Source organism: Pleuronectes platessa, chromosome 1, assembly GCF_947347685.1.
Source record: "Pleuronectes platessa chromosome 1, fPlePla1.1, whole genome shotgun sequence".
In the NCBI taxonomy this organism is placed as follows: domain Eukaryota; kingdom Metazoa; phylum Chordata; class Actinopteri; order Pleuronectiformes; family Pleuronectidae; genus Pleuronectes; species Pleuronectes platessa.
Genome location: NC_070626.1, coordinates 27,894,755 through 27,912,356, shown reverse-complemented (window position 1 = coordinate 27,912,356; position 17,602 = coordinate 27,894,755). Strand labels below are relative to the sequence as shown.

At 43.3% G+C, this 17,602-nt stretch overlaps 1 protein-coding gene across 2 annotated transcripts; it reads left to right on the top strand.

Moving 5' to 3' along the window:
* The first annotated feature begins 219 nt into the window (after nucleotides 1-219).
* On the top strand, nucleotides 220-16,184 carry LOC128438544 (paired amphipathic helix protein Sin3a). 2 transcript variants are annotated; one of them, XM_053421134.1, is made up of 21 exons: nucleotides 220-406; nucleotides 3,522-3,738; nucleotides 3,973-4,149; nucleotides 4,381-4,487; nucleotides 4,606-4,939; nucleotides 5,077-5,328; nucleotides 5,483-5,635; nucleotides 6,012-6,167; nucleotides 6,424-6,507; nucleotides 6,640-6,758; nucleotides 7,152-7,377; nucleotides 7,726-7,842; nucleotides 7,988-8,226; nucleotides 8,354-8,537; nucleotides 8,766-9,348; nucleotides 9,458-9,627; nucleotides 10,193-10,366; nucleotides 10,474-10,566; nucleotides 11,363-11,457; nucleotides 13,711-13,921; nucleotides 14,454-16,184. In XM_053421134.1, exons 2-21 carry the CDS (start codon nucleotides 3,544-3,546, stop codon nucleotides 14,733-14,735), a joined length of 3,951 nt encoding a protein of 1,316 aa, XP_053277109.1. In that variant the 5' UTR covers nucleotides 220-406; nucleotides 3,522-3,543; the 3' UTR covers nucleotides 14,736-16,184. The 2 variants fall into 2 exon arrangements, with proteins under 2 accessions (XP_053277109.1, XP_053277104.1); XM_053421129.1 differs by lacking the exon at nucleotides 220-406 and adding an exon at nucleotides 448-533.
* The last annotated feature ends 1,418 nt before the right edge of the window (nucleotides 16,185-17,602 follow it).

Sequence of the window (17,602 nt, the reverse complement as noted above, 5' to 3'; positions counted from 1 at the left end):
GCAGAACAGTTCCCTCTCGCGCTGTATAAAGTACATCTCTGCCTGTGTGCACACATTTTAAAACACATTTTTATTATCATTTAATAATCGTGTACTGTTGTCTGCGCATGCGCACAGCTGAGCCTTCGCTGTATTTGTTTTCATTCTGCGGCGCGGGCCAATCGCGGCGGAGCCTGGGAGGACAGGTGCCCGCCCCCCGCCCGGCAGACACGCCTCTGTGTTCACCGCTTCATACAGACACTGTTGTTAGCGACGTAGCCGCCGCGGTCAACCTCATCTCGGACATTTCCACCGCGACCACTTCCCCGAAGTTCACCTTTTCTCCGGTAACGGCCGCGTAAATGCACGAGTAGCGGCTCGGTGCCCGGGCTCCGTTCCCCGTTGTTGCCGGTGGCAGTCCTGAGAGGTGAGTCGAAAGCGGTGCTAGCTCGTTAGCCCGATGGGAGGGGGGGTCGGTTGGTTGTTGTGCTAACGTAGCATTTTTTTCCGGGAGCCGCTCCATAACCTTGCCGAAGGAACCAGATGGCGAGCGGGTGGGTTTCTGCGGCTGCTCAGCGACAACGCGCGGGTTTCGCATCCCGACTCCGCAACGCGAGGGTTTTCGGCGGCGGCGGCTACGCAAGCCCCGCAGGTTCGAGAACTTCAGTCAAGCTAGCGCGCTACATAGCGACGACCACGAATTAGCCGAAATGCTAACGCTGAGCAGACTGACCTGACCCAACATGCATTTTATTTTATTTAATAATCTGTCGCTATCCTCGTGCTGCCGGGTTATATCTCCCTGCCTGGCTCGGGGGTTGTTCGCGATGGAAGGTGGCTGCCGGAGGAGCCGTGTGTGTGACGGTCTTTTCGCTCCAACTTCCCGCATAACTTGACGCTAATGCGACGTTAACGTTGGAGCAGAAGCTAGTGCTAGCTAGCTAGCGTTCTTCCTGACCTAACCGACCAACACCGCTGGAATCGATCGGGACTTTAATAACTTTAATAATGTCGCACTCTTAATATAGCGGTGGTCGCTTGTGTGTGAAGGCAGCGGCATCGGTTGTGTTATCGGTCGCGATCGGGGCTGTTGTCGAGTCTTTAACCGTCAGTTAGCCGAACACGTTCGGCTCAGTCCCGGTCGGCGAGGACTGTCAACGGCCGCCATCCAGACACAAACCCGCCTTTACTGACTCTTATCTGCCCGACTCCCCTTGTGAGTCTGGGACCGTTCGCTTGCCTCATAACTTCCCGAGCCAGCGCGAGAGCCGCGGCGTCAGCCGCCGGGACAAGCGAAAGCCGAGGACGGATCGCGTTAAGCTCGGTGTTTGGCAGAGAGAGGGGGAGGGGATGAGGCAGGGCTACAGCGAGAGACAGCGCCTACACGCCCGGAGAACAAGCGTCGGCTGGCGGGTTCGTGTCGAGCCACAGTCGACGCCTCTCGCCGGATTATTACTGTCGGCAGTGTTTACTTCGCGTTTCGTCGACCGGGGGCCGTGTGACAGACGCGGGCTCCGCCACGGAGGACCGTGCGCTCGGCCACCGTGTTCTCCGGTGGAGCTGGTGCAGGGCAGTGAGGCACAATGTCCGCCCTCCGCCGAACAAATGGAATGACGTTTGCCCAGGGACCGTCCACAAATTACTGTTCTCCGTCTACGTGTGTGCGCATGTGTCCAGGGAGCCACGCGCTGTTAGTTAAGAGGCATCTTCATACTGGTGAACTGAAATCTGAATGAAATTGCTTCTACATAATTGTATCGATTACGAGGGCTACACAATGTTTTAATGGTCGTGTGGAAAACAAATTGTTTATTTACTTCATCAGATCAGGTGTCTTTTTAATGCAAACATAATATTCAATTTTATTTCTATAGCTTCAAATCATAATATACATGATCTCAAGGCACTTTACATAGAAGGTCAAGGCCTTAAAAAATTTAAAGTTTCCAAATTGAGAAGCACTTTGGTGACTGTGGAGAGAAACAACTTCCTCATTGACTGGAAGAAATCCTCCAGCAGAACCAGACTCTATTGGCGACATCTAACTCATCCGGTTGAAAAATTGGTGAGAGTGATGAGAGAGATACCAGGAAGAGTACCATCATGTTTCACCTCTGACAGTATAGTTTTAATAATGAAAACAAAAAGAGTGATAATTATGATGTACATATGTTATTAATGATAGCAGCAACAGTTCATATAATAGTTGTTGTTGTTGTCGGAATCCTGCAGCTCTGGAGTCAGAGATACCTGCAGAGAGAGAAAGAAATGTTTATATTTATATATATATATAAAGCCCTGGAACTGGTTGTGGGTCACGTGTTGAAACATACTGTAGTTGATATCATCTTCATATTGGTTTGAACACTATTGAAGAAATATTTTTTAACAAGCTCAACCAAAACCAACAGGTATATGCTGCATTCAGGAACAGAGTTAAGACATCTAGCTAAAGATACGTGTATTAAACATTATGATTACTATTTATAAGAAGAGTCAAATTTTTGCTCTTGGCAACTTCAGTGGACTGAGCTTGCTACTTGGATGACGGTCCCTAACTGTCATACACTGGCACTCTGCTCAACAATGGCACATGTCTATTTAAGGACAGTTGTCCTGAAGCAATTTGCAGGACACATTTAGTTTTTAATTTAATTTAACAAGTTGTTTTTGCTCCAGGCATTCTCTGATGTTTTAGTCTTTATTAATATAACCTCTTTTTTTGTGTTCTTGATTTTTATTTAAATTTGAAAACTTCTTTCTTTGGGGATATATGGGGAAGTTGTCACATCAGTGTTAGTTCTCTCAAAATGGTGTCAAACACCAACATTCACACAAGCCAATTTAAAAAGAATGAGAGGCTTGCAGTTACATTCAGAGCGTGATTATGCAGAAATAACTTCTAAAACTGATGTTTGCTTCTTGACTGTTGTTGTAGCAAAGTTTAATTGGAGTTCATTATACTGAATCACCTTTGCTGTGACACCTCGGAGTCTAAACAACAACCTGACGTGACACACTTCACATCTTGGATTTATTGTTGAGCTGTTGGATTCGATGACATGTGTAAAAGTGTTTTTATTTTTACTTTTGTCGAAGTGTATACTGATCATTATTTAAACAAACTGTACTGCAGTTAAAACCGTTTGGGCTAGTGAAGCATTCATGTCATAATGAATACATGCTTTACATTAGTACGAATTAAAAGAAGACCAACAAGAACTTTTTGTCATGCCTCAAACAATAGTGAAATAAGTTGTCTGCAAAGAGTGTTTGTGTAGGACACTGGATATTAGTGTTCTTTCTTTGCAAGAGAGCTGGGTGAACTTTAAAATTACTCACCTTAAGAGCTATGCTCTCAAAAGTTAATGTGAATCTTTAGTTATTTTAATTAGTAATTGTTTGTCTACCTTGGACCTTCATTTTGTCCCTCTGTTACTGCAAAGTAAACATACATAGGCTGCAACCTCTTGACAAATCCTCACAGTGTTTAAGTAGCTACTTACAGTCTGTTAACTGACTGTTTTCTTTGTTCTCTTTAGTCCCTTTGACTATGTGTATACAATGAAGAGGCGCGTGGATGACCAAGAACCAATATTTGCACCCCAGCAACAGCCATCACGTCGTCCCCCAGTTCAAGGTATTGCAGAGAGCTTCCAGCACCGGGCCCTCGCCCCGGCCCCTACTGTGATAGAGGCAGCCACAGACACCATGCAGCCGTCCACCGGCATCCAGTATTCTCTCCCCCAGGGCTACCAGGTATGATCATATCAAAACAGTTACCCTACCCCTCATGCCTTTTCCCCAAATTGTCTGTATGTGTCTTATAAAATGAATATTAATCCAGAATTGTGAAAGTCTTACAGTGAAAGATCCAGTTTTTTAAATGTTCTTCATTTCTTGTAATTGTACTAATATGTACACAACTTTTAATCCTCCAAAGACGTGGTTATTTTAAGATTTGAATAATAAAATGTATTTCTTTCTCAAAAGGTGCCCACAATGCCCCAGAGCACAAGTGGACATGGACACAACACTGCACCACATGTTGGTCCCCACACTCACAGTCTGGCAGTTCAGTCCCAGGGCCCTGCAGTGGTCCAAGGCCACGTTCATCCACCCGCTCCAATAACCTCTCCTCAAGGACAGCAGCAGTTTCAGCGTCTGAAGGTAAAACTACACAGATCAAATATACAAACTTTAACGTGTGTCCACCAAAGTAAAGTAAACAACATCCATCTGGGCCAAGTGTGTGGACATATCACTGACACAAAAACAGTCCAAAGCAAGACAATCCTAAACATTAATATGATATGTGTTTTTAAACCTATGTCTTTCATGATTCATGGATAAGATGCACTCGTTGGTTATAATAATTTGGATGTTTTCCGCTCTTTGCAGGTTGAAGACGCCTTGTCCTATCTGGATCAAGTGAAGCTGCAATTTGGGAATTATCCACAGGTTTATAATGATTTTCTTGACATCATGAAAGAGTTTAAGTCACAGAGGTGAGTTATAACAGTATTTTATTTATGTCAAGTTTGAATATGTAGCCAGCAGAACATACATGTGCAACGAGTCGATGATGAGTCTGATTAATAAAAAACATTCATTCTGTTCTTGCAGCATTGACACTCCTGGAGTCATCAACCGCGTGTCCCAGCTCTTCAAGGGTCACCCAGACCTCATTATGGGCTTTAACACTTTCCTGCCCCCTGGATACAAGATTGAGATTCAAACCAACGATCTAGTCAATGTGACCACGCCGGGTCAGATCCACTACATCACCCCGCATGGTATTTCTGTTCAGAGCATGCCTATAGGTCCAGCACCCAGCCAGCCTGTAAGCCATCACCAGCACCAGAATCTGCCACAGGCTGGCCCACAGACTGCCACCACCACCACCACCACAACCACCCCACCTGTCCCAGCCCAACCTACTCCAAATAAAACCAGCAAGGTAGAAGATATTCTATATTTACCTCTGAACTTAATATTTTATAATAAGCTAACAAATTATAGCAGTGTTTTACAGTCCCAGTTTTCTTGATAGAAAGGGGCTATAACATTGTGTTTCTTTGTTGTTGTGTCCAACAGCCAATTCAGTCTCCAGCCCATACACCCACGAGCCAGCCCAATCCATCCATCCCATCCTATGCCTCGCCGCGCTCACCAACCGTTCAGCCCCACACTCCTGTGAGCAGCACGCCGTCTGGGGGGCCACCGCTCCAGAACAACCAGCCCGTGGAGTTCAACCATGCTATAAACTATGTCAACAAGATCAAGAACCGCTTCCAGGGTCAGCCAGACATCTACAAATCCTTCCTGGAAATCCTTCACACATACCAGGTAAGGACATATGCTCAAATTAAAAGTTATTCCTGAGTTGTAGTGTACACATATCTGTTGGCACCCAGTTTGAGTTTTTGATTTGTCTGTCAGAGAAAGAGAACATAGATAAACCTACCGTGATCTCACCACTTTTTTGTTATCAATTATCCAGAAGGAGCAGAGAAATGCTAAAGAGGCAGGGGGTAACTACACCCCCACACTGACTGAGCAGGAGGTCTACACTCAGGTGGCAAAGCTCTTCAAGAACCAGGAGGACCTGCTCTCAGAGTTTGGACAGTTCCTGCCTGACGCAAACAGCTCATTGGTGAGTGTCTGTGAATACACTTCCACGTCGAGGCCCATTTGAACTGGTTACTACATCTGGCTGGTGTGCTTTTTGTCGATATATATAGATATTAAAAAATCAATGGGCTGCCTGTTTAGGCACTAGTGGTAATCTAAGTGTATGAAACCTTCTACAACACATTTTAAATAACTGCCTAACACTGAAAACCAGCTCACATGTTTCCTGCATTCAACAATTACCACCTCTGCCACATTCTTTTTCATTTACATTTTATTATTATAAATTCAGCAAAAGTTGACAATATTTACGCACATTGATATTGAACTTGCCTGTAAATTATTGTGACCTTACTTTGGACAGATTGTGATAATACAATATAATGATTATTTTTCAGCTGCTGGGCAAGGTTGCACCAGACAGGGCCGAGTCTGTGCGTAATGATCACGGTGGGACAGTAAAGAGACCCTTACTGAACAACAAGCAAAGGCTGAGCCAGAACGGCCTCCCCATCAGAAGGCCAGCAGGAGTGGGAGCCACGCCGCCTGTCAAGGTACACACCACTCTTCCTGTCAGCTGGTTTTATATATATTCAGCTGTTTGTAGAATTGGTTAATTCCTCCAGTATTACAGCAGAACTAGTAAATATGTTATATTCATAGTAACAAGGGTGGATGAGTTTTCAAAACACCTCACAAACACCACGATCAACAAGTGCCTTCAATTACCAATAAAACAATGAAACGATTAAACATTGGGACAGCCTGTGACGGTTATTATTTTATCATGTCTTTTTATTACCCTTGCAGAAGAAACCCAAAATAATGGGGAAGGACCACAGCAGTGAAGTCAGCAAACACAGCACCAGCACTGAAACCATGTTCTTTGAGAAGGTCAGTATCAATCCATTCAGTAGCCATAATATTTATTTAAAGTCATCTTGATAACAAGGTGAAGACTACGATTACTAAAATGTAATAATACGGTGAAATCATCTTAACCGTGGTGTTTCGATCCTCTAACAGGTGAAGAAGGCTCTTCGGAGCACAGAGGCTTATGACAACTTCCTCCGCTGTCTGCAAATCTTCAACCAGGAAGTCATTTCTCGCGCTGAGCTGGTCCAGTTAGTCATCCCATTCCTTGGGTGAGTTTAAAACATGCATCTGTCGGTGCCCTGGTTACACATGATATATTGATTGTTATATATATATATTGATATAACTTCTGTACTGCTCTGTTTTCTACCTTATAACTACAAAAACAAATCATTAGTTTTATATAGTAGAACTATTTAAGTATTGTGACATTTTTCAGATTTTAAATCATATTCTAGCTTGACTCATCAGATTAGGTTGGTTATAAAGCCAAGTGTTGATTTCATATCAACGTTCATGCAAATAAAGTTCTATCAGAATTAAGTTAACTACTTGTGGCACTGAAAAAGATCTGCTCCTTATGTCAGTGGTATACATCTGTCAGTCACAAACCTGTAACCATTATTAATTGTTGTTTTTTACGTGTGTTCTGCAATTTACAGAAAATTCCCAGAGCTCTTTACTTGGTTCAAAAACTTCCTGGGCTACCGAGAGTTCAGTCACGGGGAGCCGAGCCACGCAGAGAGTTTACCCAAGGAGCGAGCGACGGAGGGCATCGCAATGGAGATTGACTACGCTTCCTGCAAGAGGCTGGGGTCCAGCTACAGAGCACTGCCCAAGAGCTACCAGCAGCCCAAGTGCACAGGACGGACGCCGCTGTGCAGAGAGGTCAGTCGCTGAAGGAAGTCGGCTCACCAAAGTGTATACGTCATGTTTCTGTCTCCCAGTGGGCTACCAGCAGGGTTCCGTGAGAAGAAAACACCTCATGTACAGAAAACAATGGCTCGGGCAACAAACAAAAAACTCATCATCTCAGTACAAACCAGCAATCCCACTGCCCACTCATGCTAAGACCAATCCACAGCAGTGGTGTGCTTGAATGTGAAAGTTAGGAGCCGGTCACTTCACCTCTACCGTGATGTCCGTACTCTGATTTCTGCCCCTGCCAACAATCGCCCGATTCAATCAACGATTTGTTTATATATAAATGTAATTTATGCAAATGTCCTGTTGCAGGTTCTGAATGACACGTGGGTGTCGTTTCCTTCGTGGTCTGAGGATTCCACGTTTGTGAGCTCCAAGAAGACTCAATATGAGGAGCACATTTACAGATGTGAGGATGAGCGCTTTGAGGTGAGGAACTCTCAGTCAGCTCACACGCGTCTATATGCTATAGAAAAGTCTGTACTATGTTATCCGATCCAAAGCTGATACCATCAGCCATAATCAGACCGTTGATCTAATTTGTCTATAATTTCCCTGATGTCCCCCCATGTAGCTGGATGTTGTGTTGGAGACCAACCTCTCCACAATACGAGCCCTGGAGTCGGTGCAGCGGAAGCTTTCGCGCATGTCGGCTGAGGAGCAGCTGCGCTTCAAGCTGGACAACACAATGGGCGGCTCCTCAGAGGTCATTCACCGCAAAGCTATCCAGAGGATATATGGGGACAAGGCCAATGACATCATTGACGGGCTTAAGAAGAACCCAGCTGCGTCTGTCCCCATAGTGCTGAAAAGGTTCATGTCTAATTTTCTTTTCTTATCTTCCGTGATTGTTCGTGTATTATATGATTTGGTTCAGTTTTCAGACCACATGAGGATGTGAAATACTTTTTACAACTTTTTTCTTTGGTCACTCTTTCAGGTTAAAAATTAAGGAGGAGGAGTGGAGAGAAGCCCAGAGAGGATTCAACAAAATCTGGCAGGAGCAGAATGAAAAGTATTACCTGAAGTCACTGGACCATCAAGGAATCAACTTCAAGCAGAATGACACCAAAGTGCTGCGTTCAAAGACCTTGCTCAATGAAATTGAGTTGCTATATGATGATGTGAGTAGATTGTTTCATTGACTATACTTTTTATTTATATTAAAGAATTGGGTCGAAGTGATTGTTGCAGTTATTACATTCATCAACACAGCCGACTTTATTGTTTGAAGCTCTAAATGAGAATTAGATCACAGATGATGATTGTAGATGTTTCCTCCCTCACACAGGATGTTGTTGAGCTCAATTCCTCTAAATTCAGCCTGATTCAATCCTGTTTGTGTTTTGTAGCGTCAGGAGCGAGCGGCCGAGGAAGCCCCCGCACCTCCAGTGAGCGGCCCGCACATGACCCTGACCTATGACGACAGCCAGATCCTGGAAGATGCCGCTGCCCTCATCATCCACCATGTCAAACGACAGGTGGGCATCCAGAAAGAAGACAAGTACAAGATCAAACAGATCATCCACCACTTCATCCCTGACCTGCTGTTCGCACAGCGAGGTGAGCTCTCGGATGTGGAGGACGAGGACGAAGAGGAGGAAGAAGACCTAGAGATGGATCAAGACAGCCCCAAGAAGCACAACGGCTTGCCGGGCAGCAGCCCATCAAAGTCGAAGCTCCTCTTCAGCAACCCGGCAGCTCAGAAGCTGCGCGGCACAGACGAGGCCTACAACCTGTTCTTCGTGAACAACTACTGGTATATCTTCCTTCGTCTACACCACATCCTCTGTTCTCGCTTGCTGCGAATCTACGGGCAAGCCGAGAAGCAGATCGAAGAGGACGGCCGCGAGCGAGAGTGGGAGAGAGAAGAGTTGGGGGTCAAAAGGGAGAAAAGTGAAAACCCAGCAATCCAACTGAAAATGAAGGAGCCAAGTAAGTGAGAAAATAAAACACCCTGTGGTTCCACGTTCATCTTGATGCTTTTCTATAAATTGTTATTTTGTCTTTTTCACTAATCCAGCTTACACATTTCTTCCTGCAGTGGACGTCGATGTAGACGACTACTACTCAGTGTTTCTGGAAATGGTGCGCAACCTTCTGGATGGGAACATGGAGCCGGCTCAGTACGAGGACTCCCTGAGGGAAATGTTTACTATCCATGCCTACGTTGCCTTCACCATGGATAAGCTCATACAAAGCATTGTCCGGCAGGTCAGCACAGTTAACATTATATCATTTGATTTGATGCGTGTTCCACAAATATTTACTTCCGTTTGCCATGTGTAGATTGTTTCAGATTCAGATTTTACTGGCTGAGCTTAATTTGTACAAAAGATCCGAAGATGTTGTTGGTTTTAATTGTCTTGCTACAAAGTGAACAGCGAATATGAGGACCTGGACTTAAAGATCTTTAGTGTGGCAATTAAACTATAAGGAAACCTGTTTGTGAAAATGTATATGTTTTAAAACTCAGTCCAGTTCCAGCCTGAGCTGAGTAATGTGAACTTGTAAAATTTTGAGCATAATTTAAATGAGAAAATTGTTATTCTATCTAAAAGTTCCCCACTTTAATCAACATTGTATCTAAAATCAAGTTAAATTGCACCCAGTAAATCGGAATTTAATAGATTGAGGAAATCAGTGGTGACGTATATCTTATATAGGGTCTGTCACCCTAAAAGTCACTGAGTGTGTCACTGTCACTTTTAGCCTCTGTGATAATGTTTGCCTTTATGGACTTTTGGCTGTTTCTAACTCAAGCGGTTGTGTTCCCCAGCTCCAGCACCTCGTCACTGATGACGTGTGCGCACGTGTGACAGACATGTACCTGAGTGAATGTGCCAATAAAGCGACGGGCGGCACGTTGTCCACGCAGACGTCCAGGTCCACAGCAGAGGGCGTCTACCAGCGCAAGGCCGAGCAGCTAATGTCCGATGAGAACAGCTTCAAGGTACGATGAAGCCAGAGATGAATGAGAGAGTATTGCACATTAGTCTAAACGATTTTGAAGGGTGGGTTAGTATTGGTTAATTAATGAATTACCTGTGTTCTTCCTAGCTGATGTTTGTAAAGAGTCGAGGATCTCTCAGCATGACCATGGAGCTGCTGGACACAGAAGACGACAACTCCGATGAGCCAGCAGAGTCGGAGGTAAAACTCCTTTTAGTTATTATTTAGTAGTAGTTATTATTATTACTTCTTTAACGTCTTAAAAGTTATTATTCATTTCCTCAGGTGTCTGCACATCTGTAGTTTGTAATCATTGCTTTCTTCTTTCATTTAATTTTGTTAGTCATGTTTTTATCAGATTTAATGCTCAGAGAGTTTCAGTCAAACCAACAGCACAAATCCAACTAGATTCCCTATTCATTGTTTTTCTTTTTTTCTTGTGTATGGAAGAATATTATTTGATATTTTTTATTACCTCTTAATCCCATTTTCAAAGTAGTGATGGTGCTATTTCTGGTGAGTCATTTATTTCGAGGAGGGAAACACAATCTCTTTTAATAGAATGATCATAAACAGGTTTATCAAATAGGGATATTTCAAATCACCATCTGTTGGATGGGAGACGATGTTAATAATCCAGATGAGGGAACAGGTGCATGATCACGAAGGGTAATGGTGTGTGTCTGCCAATTGGGAAATAATTACAGTGCCTCTCTCGGAAAGTAAAAGGAGGCCTGTTTATGGACACAGACATGCCACAGACAGTCGACTCTACATAAGCATTAGTCCAGGAGGGTTTTTAATGCTAGTTGCGTTAAAAATAACTAAATAAATGTGATATTAATCCAGCATTAATGTATTTCACTCATGTTGTTTACTTTACGGCTCAAAGGACACATGCAGGTGTGCAGTACCTCTTCAAGTTACTTGTTTAAAAGAGAGAGTATGAGAGTTGGACTAATCAACTGTTTCTTCTGTCCCGTTCTCTCCTCCACAGAGGTGGTCAGACTACGTGAGTAGATACCTGAACTCAGACTCTGCGTCTCCAGAGCTGCGTGAACATCTGGCCCAGAAGCCGGTGTTCCTCCCCAGGTGAGGCTCCAGCCATGTCCCCCCCTCTTGTCTTCACTGTTAAAGCTTCTGTCCTGAGGCACTAGTCAGCCGAGCAGCTACTCCACTGTTGCCAAGCCTCCTGCCAAATACGACTCCTTTTCTCAGATAGAAACAGTGGTACCTCTGCACAAGCCTGACTTAGGAAGCTTCGATCACAAAAGCTGTGGGCATGAAACGCCTTTTTAGTAACAAACATGAAAGTTTTGAGAAGGTTAATCGAAAAGAGAAAACACTGCAGTCACGCTGAAGTGCTTGCGGTGCCTGACTGCCCCTCTGTCACGGAGTCTCATTGGCCATTAATGTGATTTTTCAGTTTCTGACGTCTGCCTCAAATGGAAGATTGCACTTTACATGGCCGTCTTTTAAAAAAGAAAAACATGGAATTTATTTATTCATTGATTCAGTTCCTTTTTAATGGAAAATTTTTATTTATTACCAGCAAGGTTTTTTTAAAACGGCTTCGGCTTGATTGTGGGTTCCAAGTGTCCACCTGCCCGGGAGAGCTACAAGAAAAATTTGGTTTGATTATTCACACTGTATTGAATTGAAATGGTGATTATCATTGTGTAACATAAAGGACAAAAGTCATCGAATGCACAAGCTAAGAGAAAAACAAATGGGTCCCACCTTTTGTCATTTTAATTTCCTTTTTTCTACAATAACCTGTGACCTGAGTTTGAGAGACCGAAGCTCTTGTGTCGGACCTGAGAGACTTTGTTGAGACAGTGAAGTCGGGGTTTCCTTTCCTACCTTTTCATGCCCTTTTGTTTGTGATTGTATTCAGATCCAAGGTCCTGTATGTGACTTAATCACTGTTTGCAACTGTAAATGTTGAAATGTCAATTTATTTAAGTCTGTTATACTCAGTGTTATGTTTGTAATCATTTTCAGTGGAAACAGTGCACTCCCGTTGCAACTTTTTGTTGTGAGTGAGATTTTTTTCCACTGGTGTGACAGAGATTAGTGCTCATGTTTTTTAAAACTCTGGTCAAGCACATTATCTGCAACACTTGTACAGAGGAGTAGGGTTTGTAAATAAAAATGATCGTCTAAATTGTATGTTCACATGTTGGCGTGTTTCTTTCCCCGACACCTCCGAGCCGTGCATGGAAGCGTGCGTGTGTCCCAAACCTCCAGATGAACAATCTGTCATTGTGATTGGTGCTTTTTTTGAGTTGTGAGTTTCTTTTGAGATGGCTGTCCATTATCATACACATTTCAATCAGGCTTTGTAAAACACCAAATATCTTCTCCTACCTTTTCCCTCTTATTGATTAATTCACCCATTGCATAAATCTGCTACCTGACTGGGATTTATCATGTTTTTTTCCAAACTTTATTTTGTGTATTTATCCATTTATTTTATACTCATCAAATCTATGAGAGATCAGCAGCACAAGAGGTCAAAACTTCTTCCTTCTTTACAAAAATCACTGGCAGTAACAAATACTCAGCAGTTTCTTTTCCAGTTGTGTTGGGTCTTCATCTCATGATCATGACATTCGGTACAATTGTTGGTGAAAGAATGTGCAAATCTAAAATATACTCTACACATATTCCAGTTTTTACTTTGTAATTGGCGCCACTGTCATGTCTTTTAAGTGGAGCCCTGAGAGCTAAAATACGCCTCATGGTTTCAGTCGTCGCTCAACTGTAACCTCTGTGGTAAGTACACATTTAAAACTTTCATTCAGGTGGGGTGAATAATGATATTTCTATTAGCTGCACAAAATCAGGGGGTTCAATCTCCCAATTTCTTTAACGAATTATTGTTTGCCAAGCGATTCCAGTACGTGGCTGTGCAATAGAAGTGCACTGTACAGAAATATTTCCCGACTGCTGCCTCTGCTGCTCTTATAGATCCGCATTTTCCCAGGAATGATTTGACTCCCGATCTAGTTCTGTTCCCCGGGTGAGTTGCAATGCATGGGTTTCAAAAATATAATATAAAGGGACAGTCCTCTCAAATTTGACTGCGCTCTCCTCAATGTCCTGATTATTGTGCCTGACCACATCCCCTGGACTTTAAAAATCGCATATAGTCAAACACATATTGTGCCATCAAGTGAGATTTAGTTTCCAGATATGAATTTTTGCGAACTTTCCCTGTAAACGTGATTTATTTGTTTGTTTATTTCAAACCTTATTTATTCTGATGTGTGGCGCAGTCGAACGCTCTTCTGCCGGATCAGTCAGTCTCACTCATGGCTGTCGATCTGTTTGGGCCTTCAGGAATTTGAGGCAGATAAGGAAGTGCCAGAGAGGATGGAAGCAGCTGCAGCAGCAGGAGAGGAAGACCAAGGCCCCAGCGGACACGTCGCAGGACGGTCACCGTGCGCTGAGGATGCAGTGCATGTTCAAGCTCAACTCCTACAAGATGGTGTATGTCTGCAAGTCAGAGGATTGTATGTACAGGCACACGGCTCTCACACGGGCCCACCAGGTGAGCACGGACAATACCCGAGTCGATCTGCTCCTGTGTCAGTGTTCACAGTTTGAGGGGCAGTGCTATGGAGTGAACAGGCAGCTCTTGAATGCACCAATGGCATTTTGCACTATCGCACAATTGTTTTCTTTTTTTCTGCAGGTGTGTATATATATTTTAGATTTGTATATTTTATTTTTATTTACATTTTTCTATTCTATTTATCTTATTTTATTTTTTTGTCTGCTTGTTATATTCTGAGCATTGCCATAAGAGAGCTTAATGTGATCGTTGTGCATATGACAACAAACTCTTGAAACTTGAACAACCTAAATAATGATTAGAATAAAGTAAGAGTAAGGTTAAGGGTTTTATTTAAGTGTTCAATTCATTTCATGTTTCAAGAACTTAAATAATTACGACTCTGACTTTGTTGACATTTTTCTTGCTTTATGAATCAGATGATTTTCTACACACACATATTTCTGTGACTTTTATTTTGCTGAGCTGTCTCGCCCTCTCTCTCTCTTTCTCTTTCTCTCTGTCTCAGTCTCATCAGAGAGTGAACCAGCGCCTGCACAGACGCTTCCAGGCCAAAGTGGACACCTGGGCCAAAGAGCACGTGACCAGCGACATGGCCAGCAGCAGCCAGAAGTGGCTGATGGGAGAAGAACAGGAGGACCTGATGTCCTGCACCACCACCCGCTGCCCGGAGGTCCTCCACTATCTCAACGTTAACAAGTACCGGGTGAAGTACAGAACACTTCAGAGAGAGAGAAAAAAGCACGGCAGCGATGTGGTCACACAACAAACTGCCCGGGATGAGTTCTGATCCGGTGGCTCCATGGGGATTTCTCCCCGACCTGCTGTTACTGGATTCAGTCGCCAAATTTGTGTTGTCAATCCCCGAGTCAAAGGAGACGTCCATTTCCCAACAGAACGAGTCGGATGAGGTTTCCTCAACTTTCAAAGCTCTCACCACGAAAGAGTCTGCGATTTATGAGAAATAGAAGTTTTCCCGTCACTATATATCAAATAAAAGATTTTCCTTTCCTGACATGAGATGAATTTACAAAGCAAACGTCTCCTCTTTGGAGGATTCAGAGTTTCAACGAAGCTACGTCAGCAACTTAGCAATGAAATGGGTGATTTGTTTTTTTTCCAGCGTCTTCTCATAATTTCACAGGATATCGAAAACAAGCGACCTCAGCGTTTCTCTGAGGCAGCGACAACACGTCCCTGTGACCTCGGTGGACATGTTTGTACCTGGAGCTGAATCCGGCCTCCAGCTGTGAACCGGTAAAGCCTGTGAATGTTTTTTCCTCTGTGGTGGTGAAGCTGCCAGCGCCCGTGTTCTCCAGCATCATAATTTATGACCGTCCAAAATATGTTGTGTAAATATGTTGTTCATATTATATAGATTTTTTTTAAATGTCCTTTTATGCGTAGCGTGCATAGAGACGTGCATAGACAGACTTTTTTGGTAGGAGTCACAGAGAAGTTTATTCAGAGAGTCGTTCATTTGAACAGTTTTTTACCAAATGTTTGGTGAGAGACCTTTTCACGCTTTGTGTCTGTCCAGCTCCTTGTCCTCCTTGTCCTTCAAACAATCTGCCATTTTACACCTGTTTGTTTTTGAGTTCTTTCTCACTCGAGCTTTTTAAGGTGATTGAATGTAGCTAAGCAGCAATTTCCCCCCCTTTGTTTTGAAAGTACAGTGTTTGTCCAATTTCCAAAGTACTGACGTCTGATCAGTACCATCAACTTCACCTCGTATTTTAAACTTTACCAAAATGTCAGAATCTGAACGACAGGTTCTCTGGTCTCTTACTTTAACGCCTGTGACAACCACACATGAGCTGTGTTTACTTCTTAACGTGCAGTGTTGATGACAAACACTGACAGATGTATTGTAGGTTTATATGTGAATATCACGTGACTTGTGTACCATACATAAAACGAGCAATACTTCCTTCAGTTCCAGTTTATATAAGTTTTCGGTTTGTGTTTCGTGCTGAAATACAAACGTGAATGTCGTATCCCCGGAACGAGGAAAACTGAGGATTTTGTTTTATTAAACTTTGCTCACTTGCAGTTTGGATAAAACTGGAATTGGCTGTGTAGGTATCACAGTAAAGGTCATTGAGTTAACAAGCTGTTCCTCACATCAACCTGAGGAAGTCACTCTGATCAGTGTAACATCTTTTAACAACACGGGCAGATTGAATTAAACACAGGTAAAGTTCAGTGATGCTCAGCAAAGATCTCATCCTTTCAAGATCCCCCCCCCCCCCCACCCCTGAGCTCCACGAGTCACAAGCCGCTGTAGACAATCGCTGAACACTTTATTACTTGGGTTTTTATTTTTTTCTAACTACGCTGTGTTCGTTATGGGAAGAAACCATAGAGAGTCCCGGGAGCTGATTGTACATAAAGTCATTGTTTGTACCTCGTTCGATGTGTCTCCTCTCTGACTTTTAAGATGTTGTACACGAGTGTTAGAAACAGTGTTTTGCAATAAACTGTCCTCTGAATAGACAAAGACTCCATCGACTGTTTGTCTTTTTCATTGCTGCCTCTGTGTTTATATTCAGGCATCTGCAGGGCTCCTCTTCTCTGCCAAGGCTGGTGCTCTCTCTCTCTCTCTCTCTTCTCTCCTCCCCCCCCGGGTCAAGGTCCTGCTTCCCAATAGCTATCTAGATCGCGACCCACAATATTGTTGTTTGTTAAACCACATTTGTATAATGAAGCAAAACATTTCTGTGACACTCTCATAATAATGTGAGAGAGCTGGAACTTGTAGATTTAGTTCTGTGGCTGCCCCCCCCCCCCCCCTGTTTTTTTTACTCACCAGAACTCAAAGTTACCTCCGTCTGTGTTTGTTTAATTGAGAGCAGAATTACACAAAAGCTACTCAACGGATCTCCATAAAGTTTTGTGACCCAGGGAAGAACCTCATAAAACGTCTGTTTAGATTCAGATCAGATGGCAGATAGGGGGATTTTTCAACGCACCTTTTTTTGGCATTGCTAGATTTGGATTTTCTCAGAGAATTATTTGTGCATTTTGATGGGAACCTTCAGAAATTACTGTCTTTCCCTCTCATCTGTGCACCTGTCAATCACAAACTGTGCACCTGCGCTACCGCCATGGATAGAATTCATTCTGTGGGAAAAACTGTATTCCTGCATCTGCCCCCTGATCTGATTTTTAGTTCCTCCCGGACCCACATCACATCCGTCCACCCAGTTTCATGCTCCAGTCGTTTTTGTGCAGTCTTTGTTACAAACAAACAAAAGTTGAGGCGATAATCTCTTTGGTGAAGATCATAAAAATGCCATGAAACTAGTTATATAATTTGGTGGCCTCTGCAGAAGCCCTGTGTATAATATTATAATTTTTAAAAAAAGCAACAAAATAAAAGTCTGGAATCCGGGCACCGCCTCAAAACTCTGCTGTCTCAAGCTCTAAAGCATGAAATGAGCCAATCTAACTCAAATAAATCATTCTGTGGTCATTTCATTTCTAGTGCAAAACAAGTTTATGAGTAAAAAGCAGTAAAAAGCCGTCTGAAACTGGGATTTAATGAAGAATCCAAACAGAACAGATTCGCTGAGTTTATTTGTGAAGTTTCTACTCTTGACCCTGGAGGAGTTGGACCTGGACCTGGACCTGGACCTGGGCCTGGAACTGGACCTG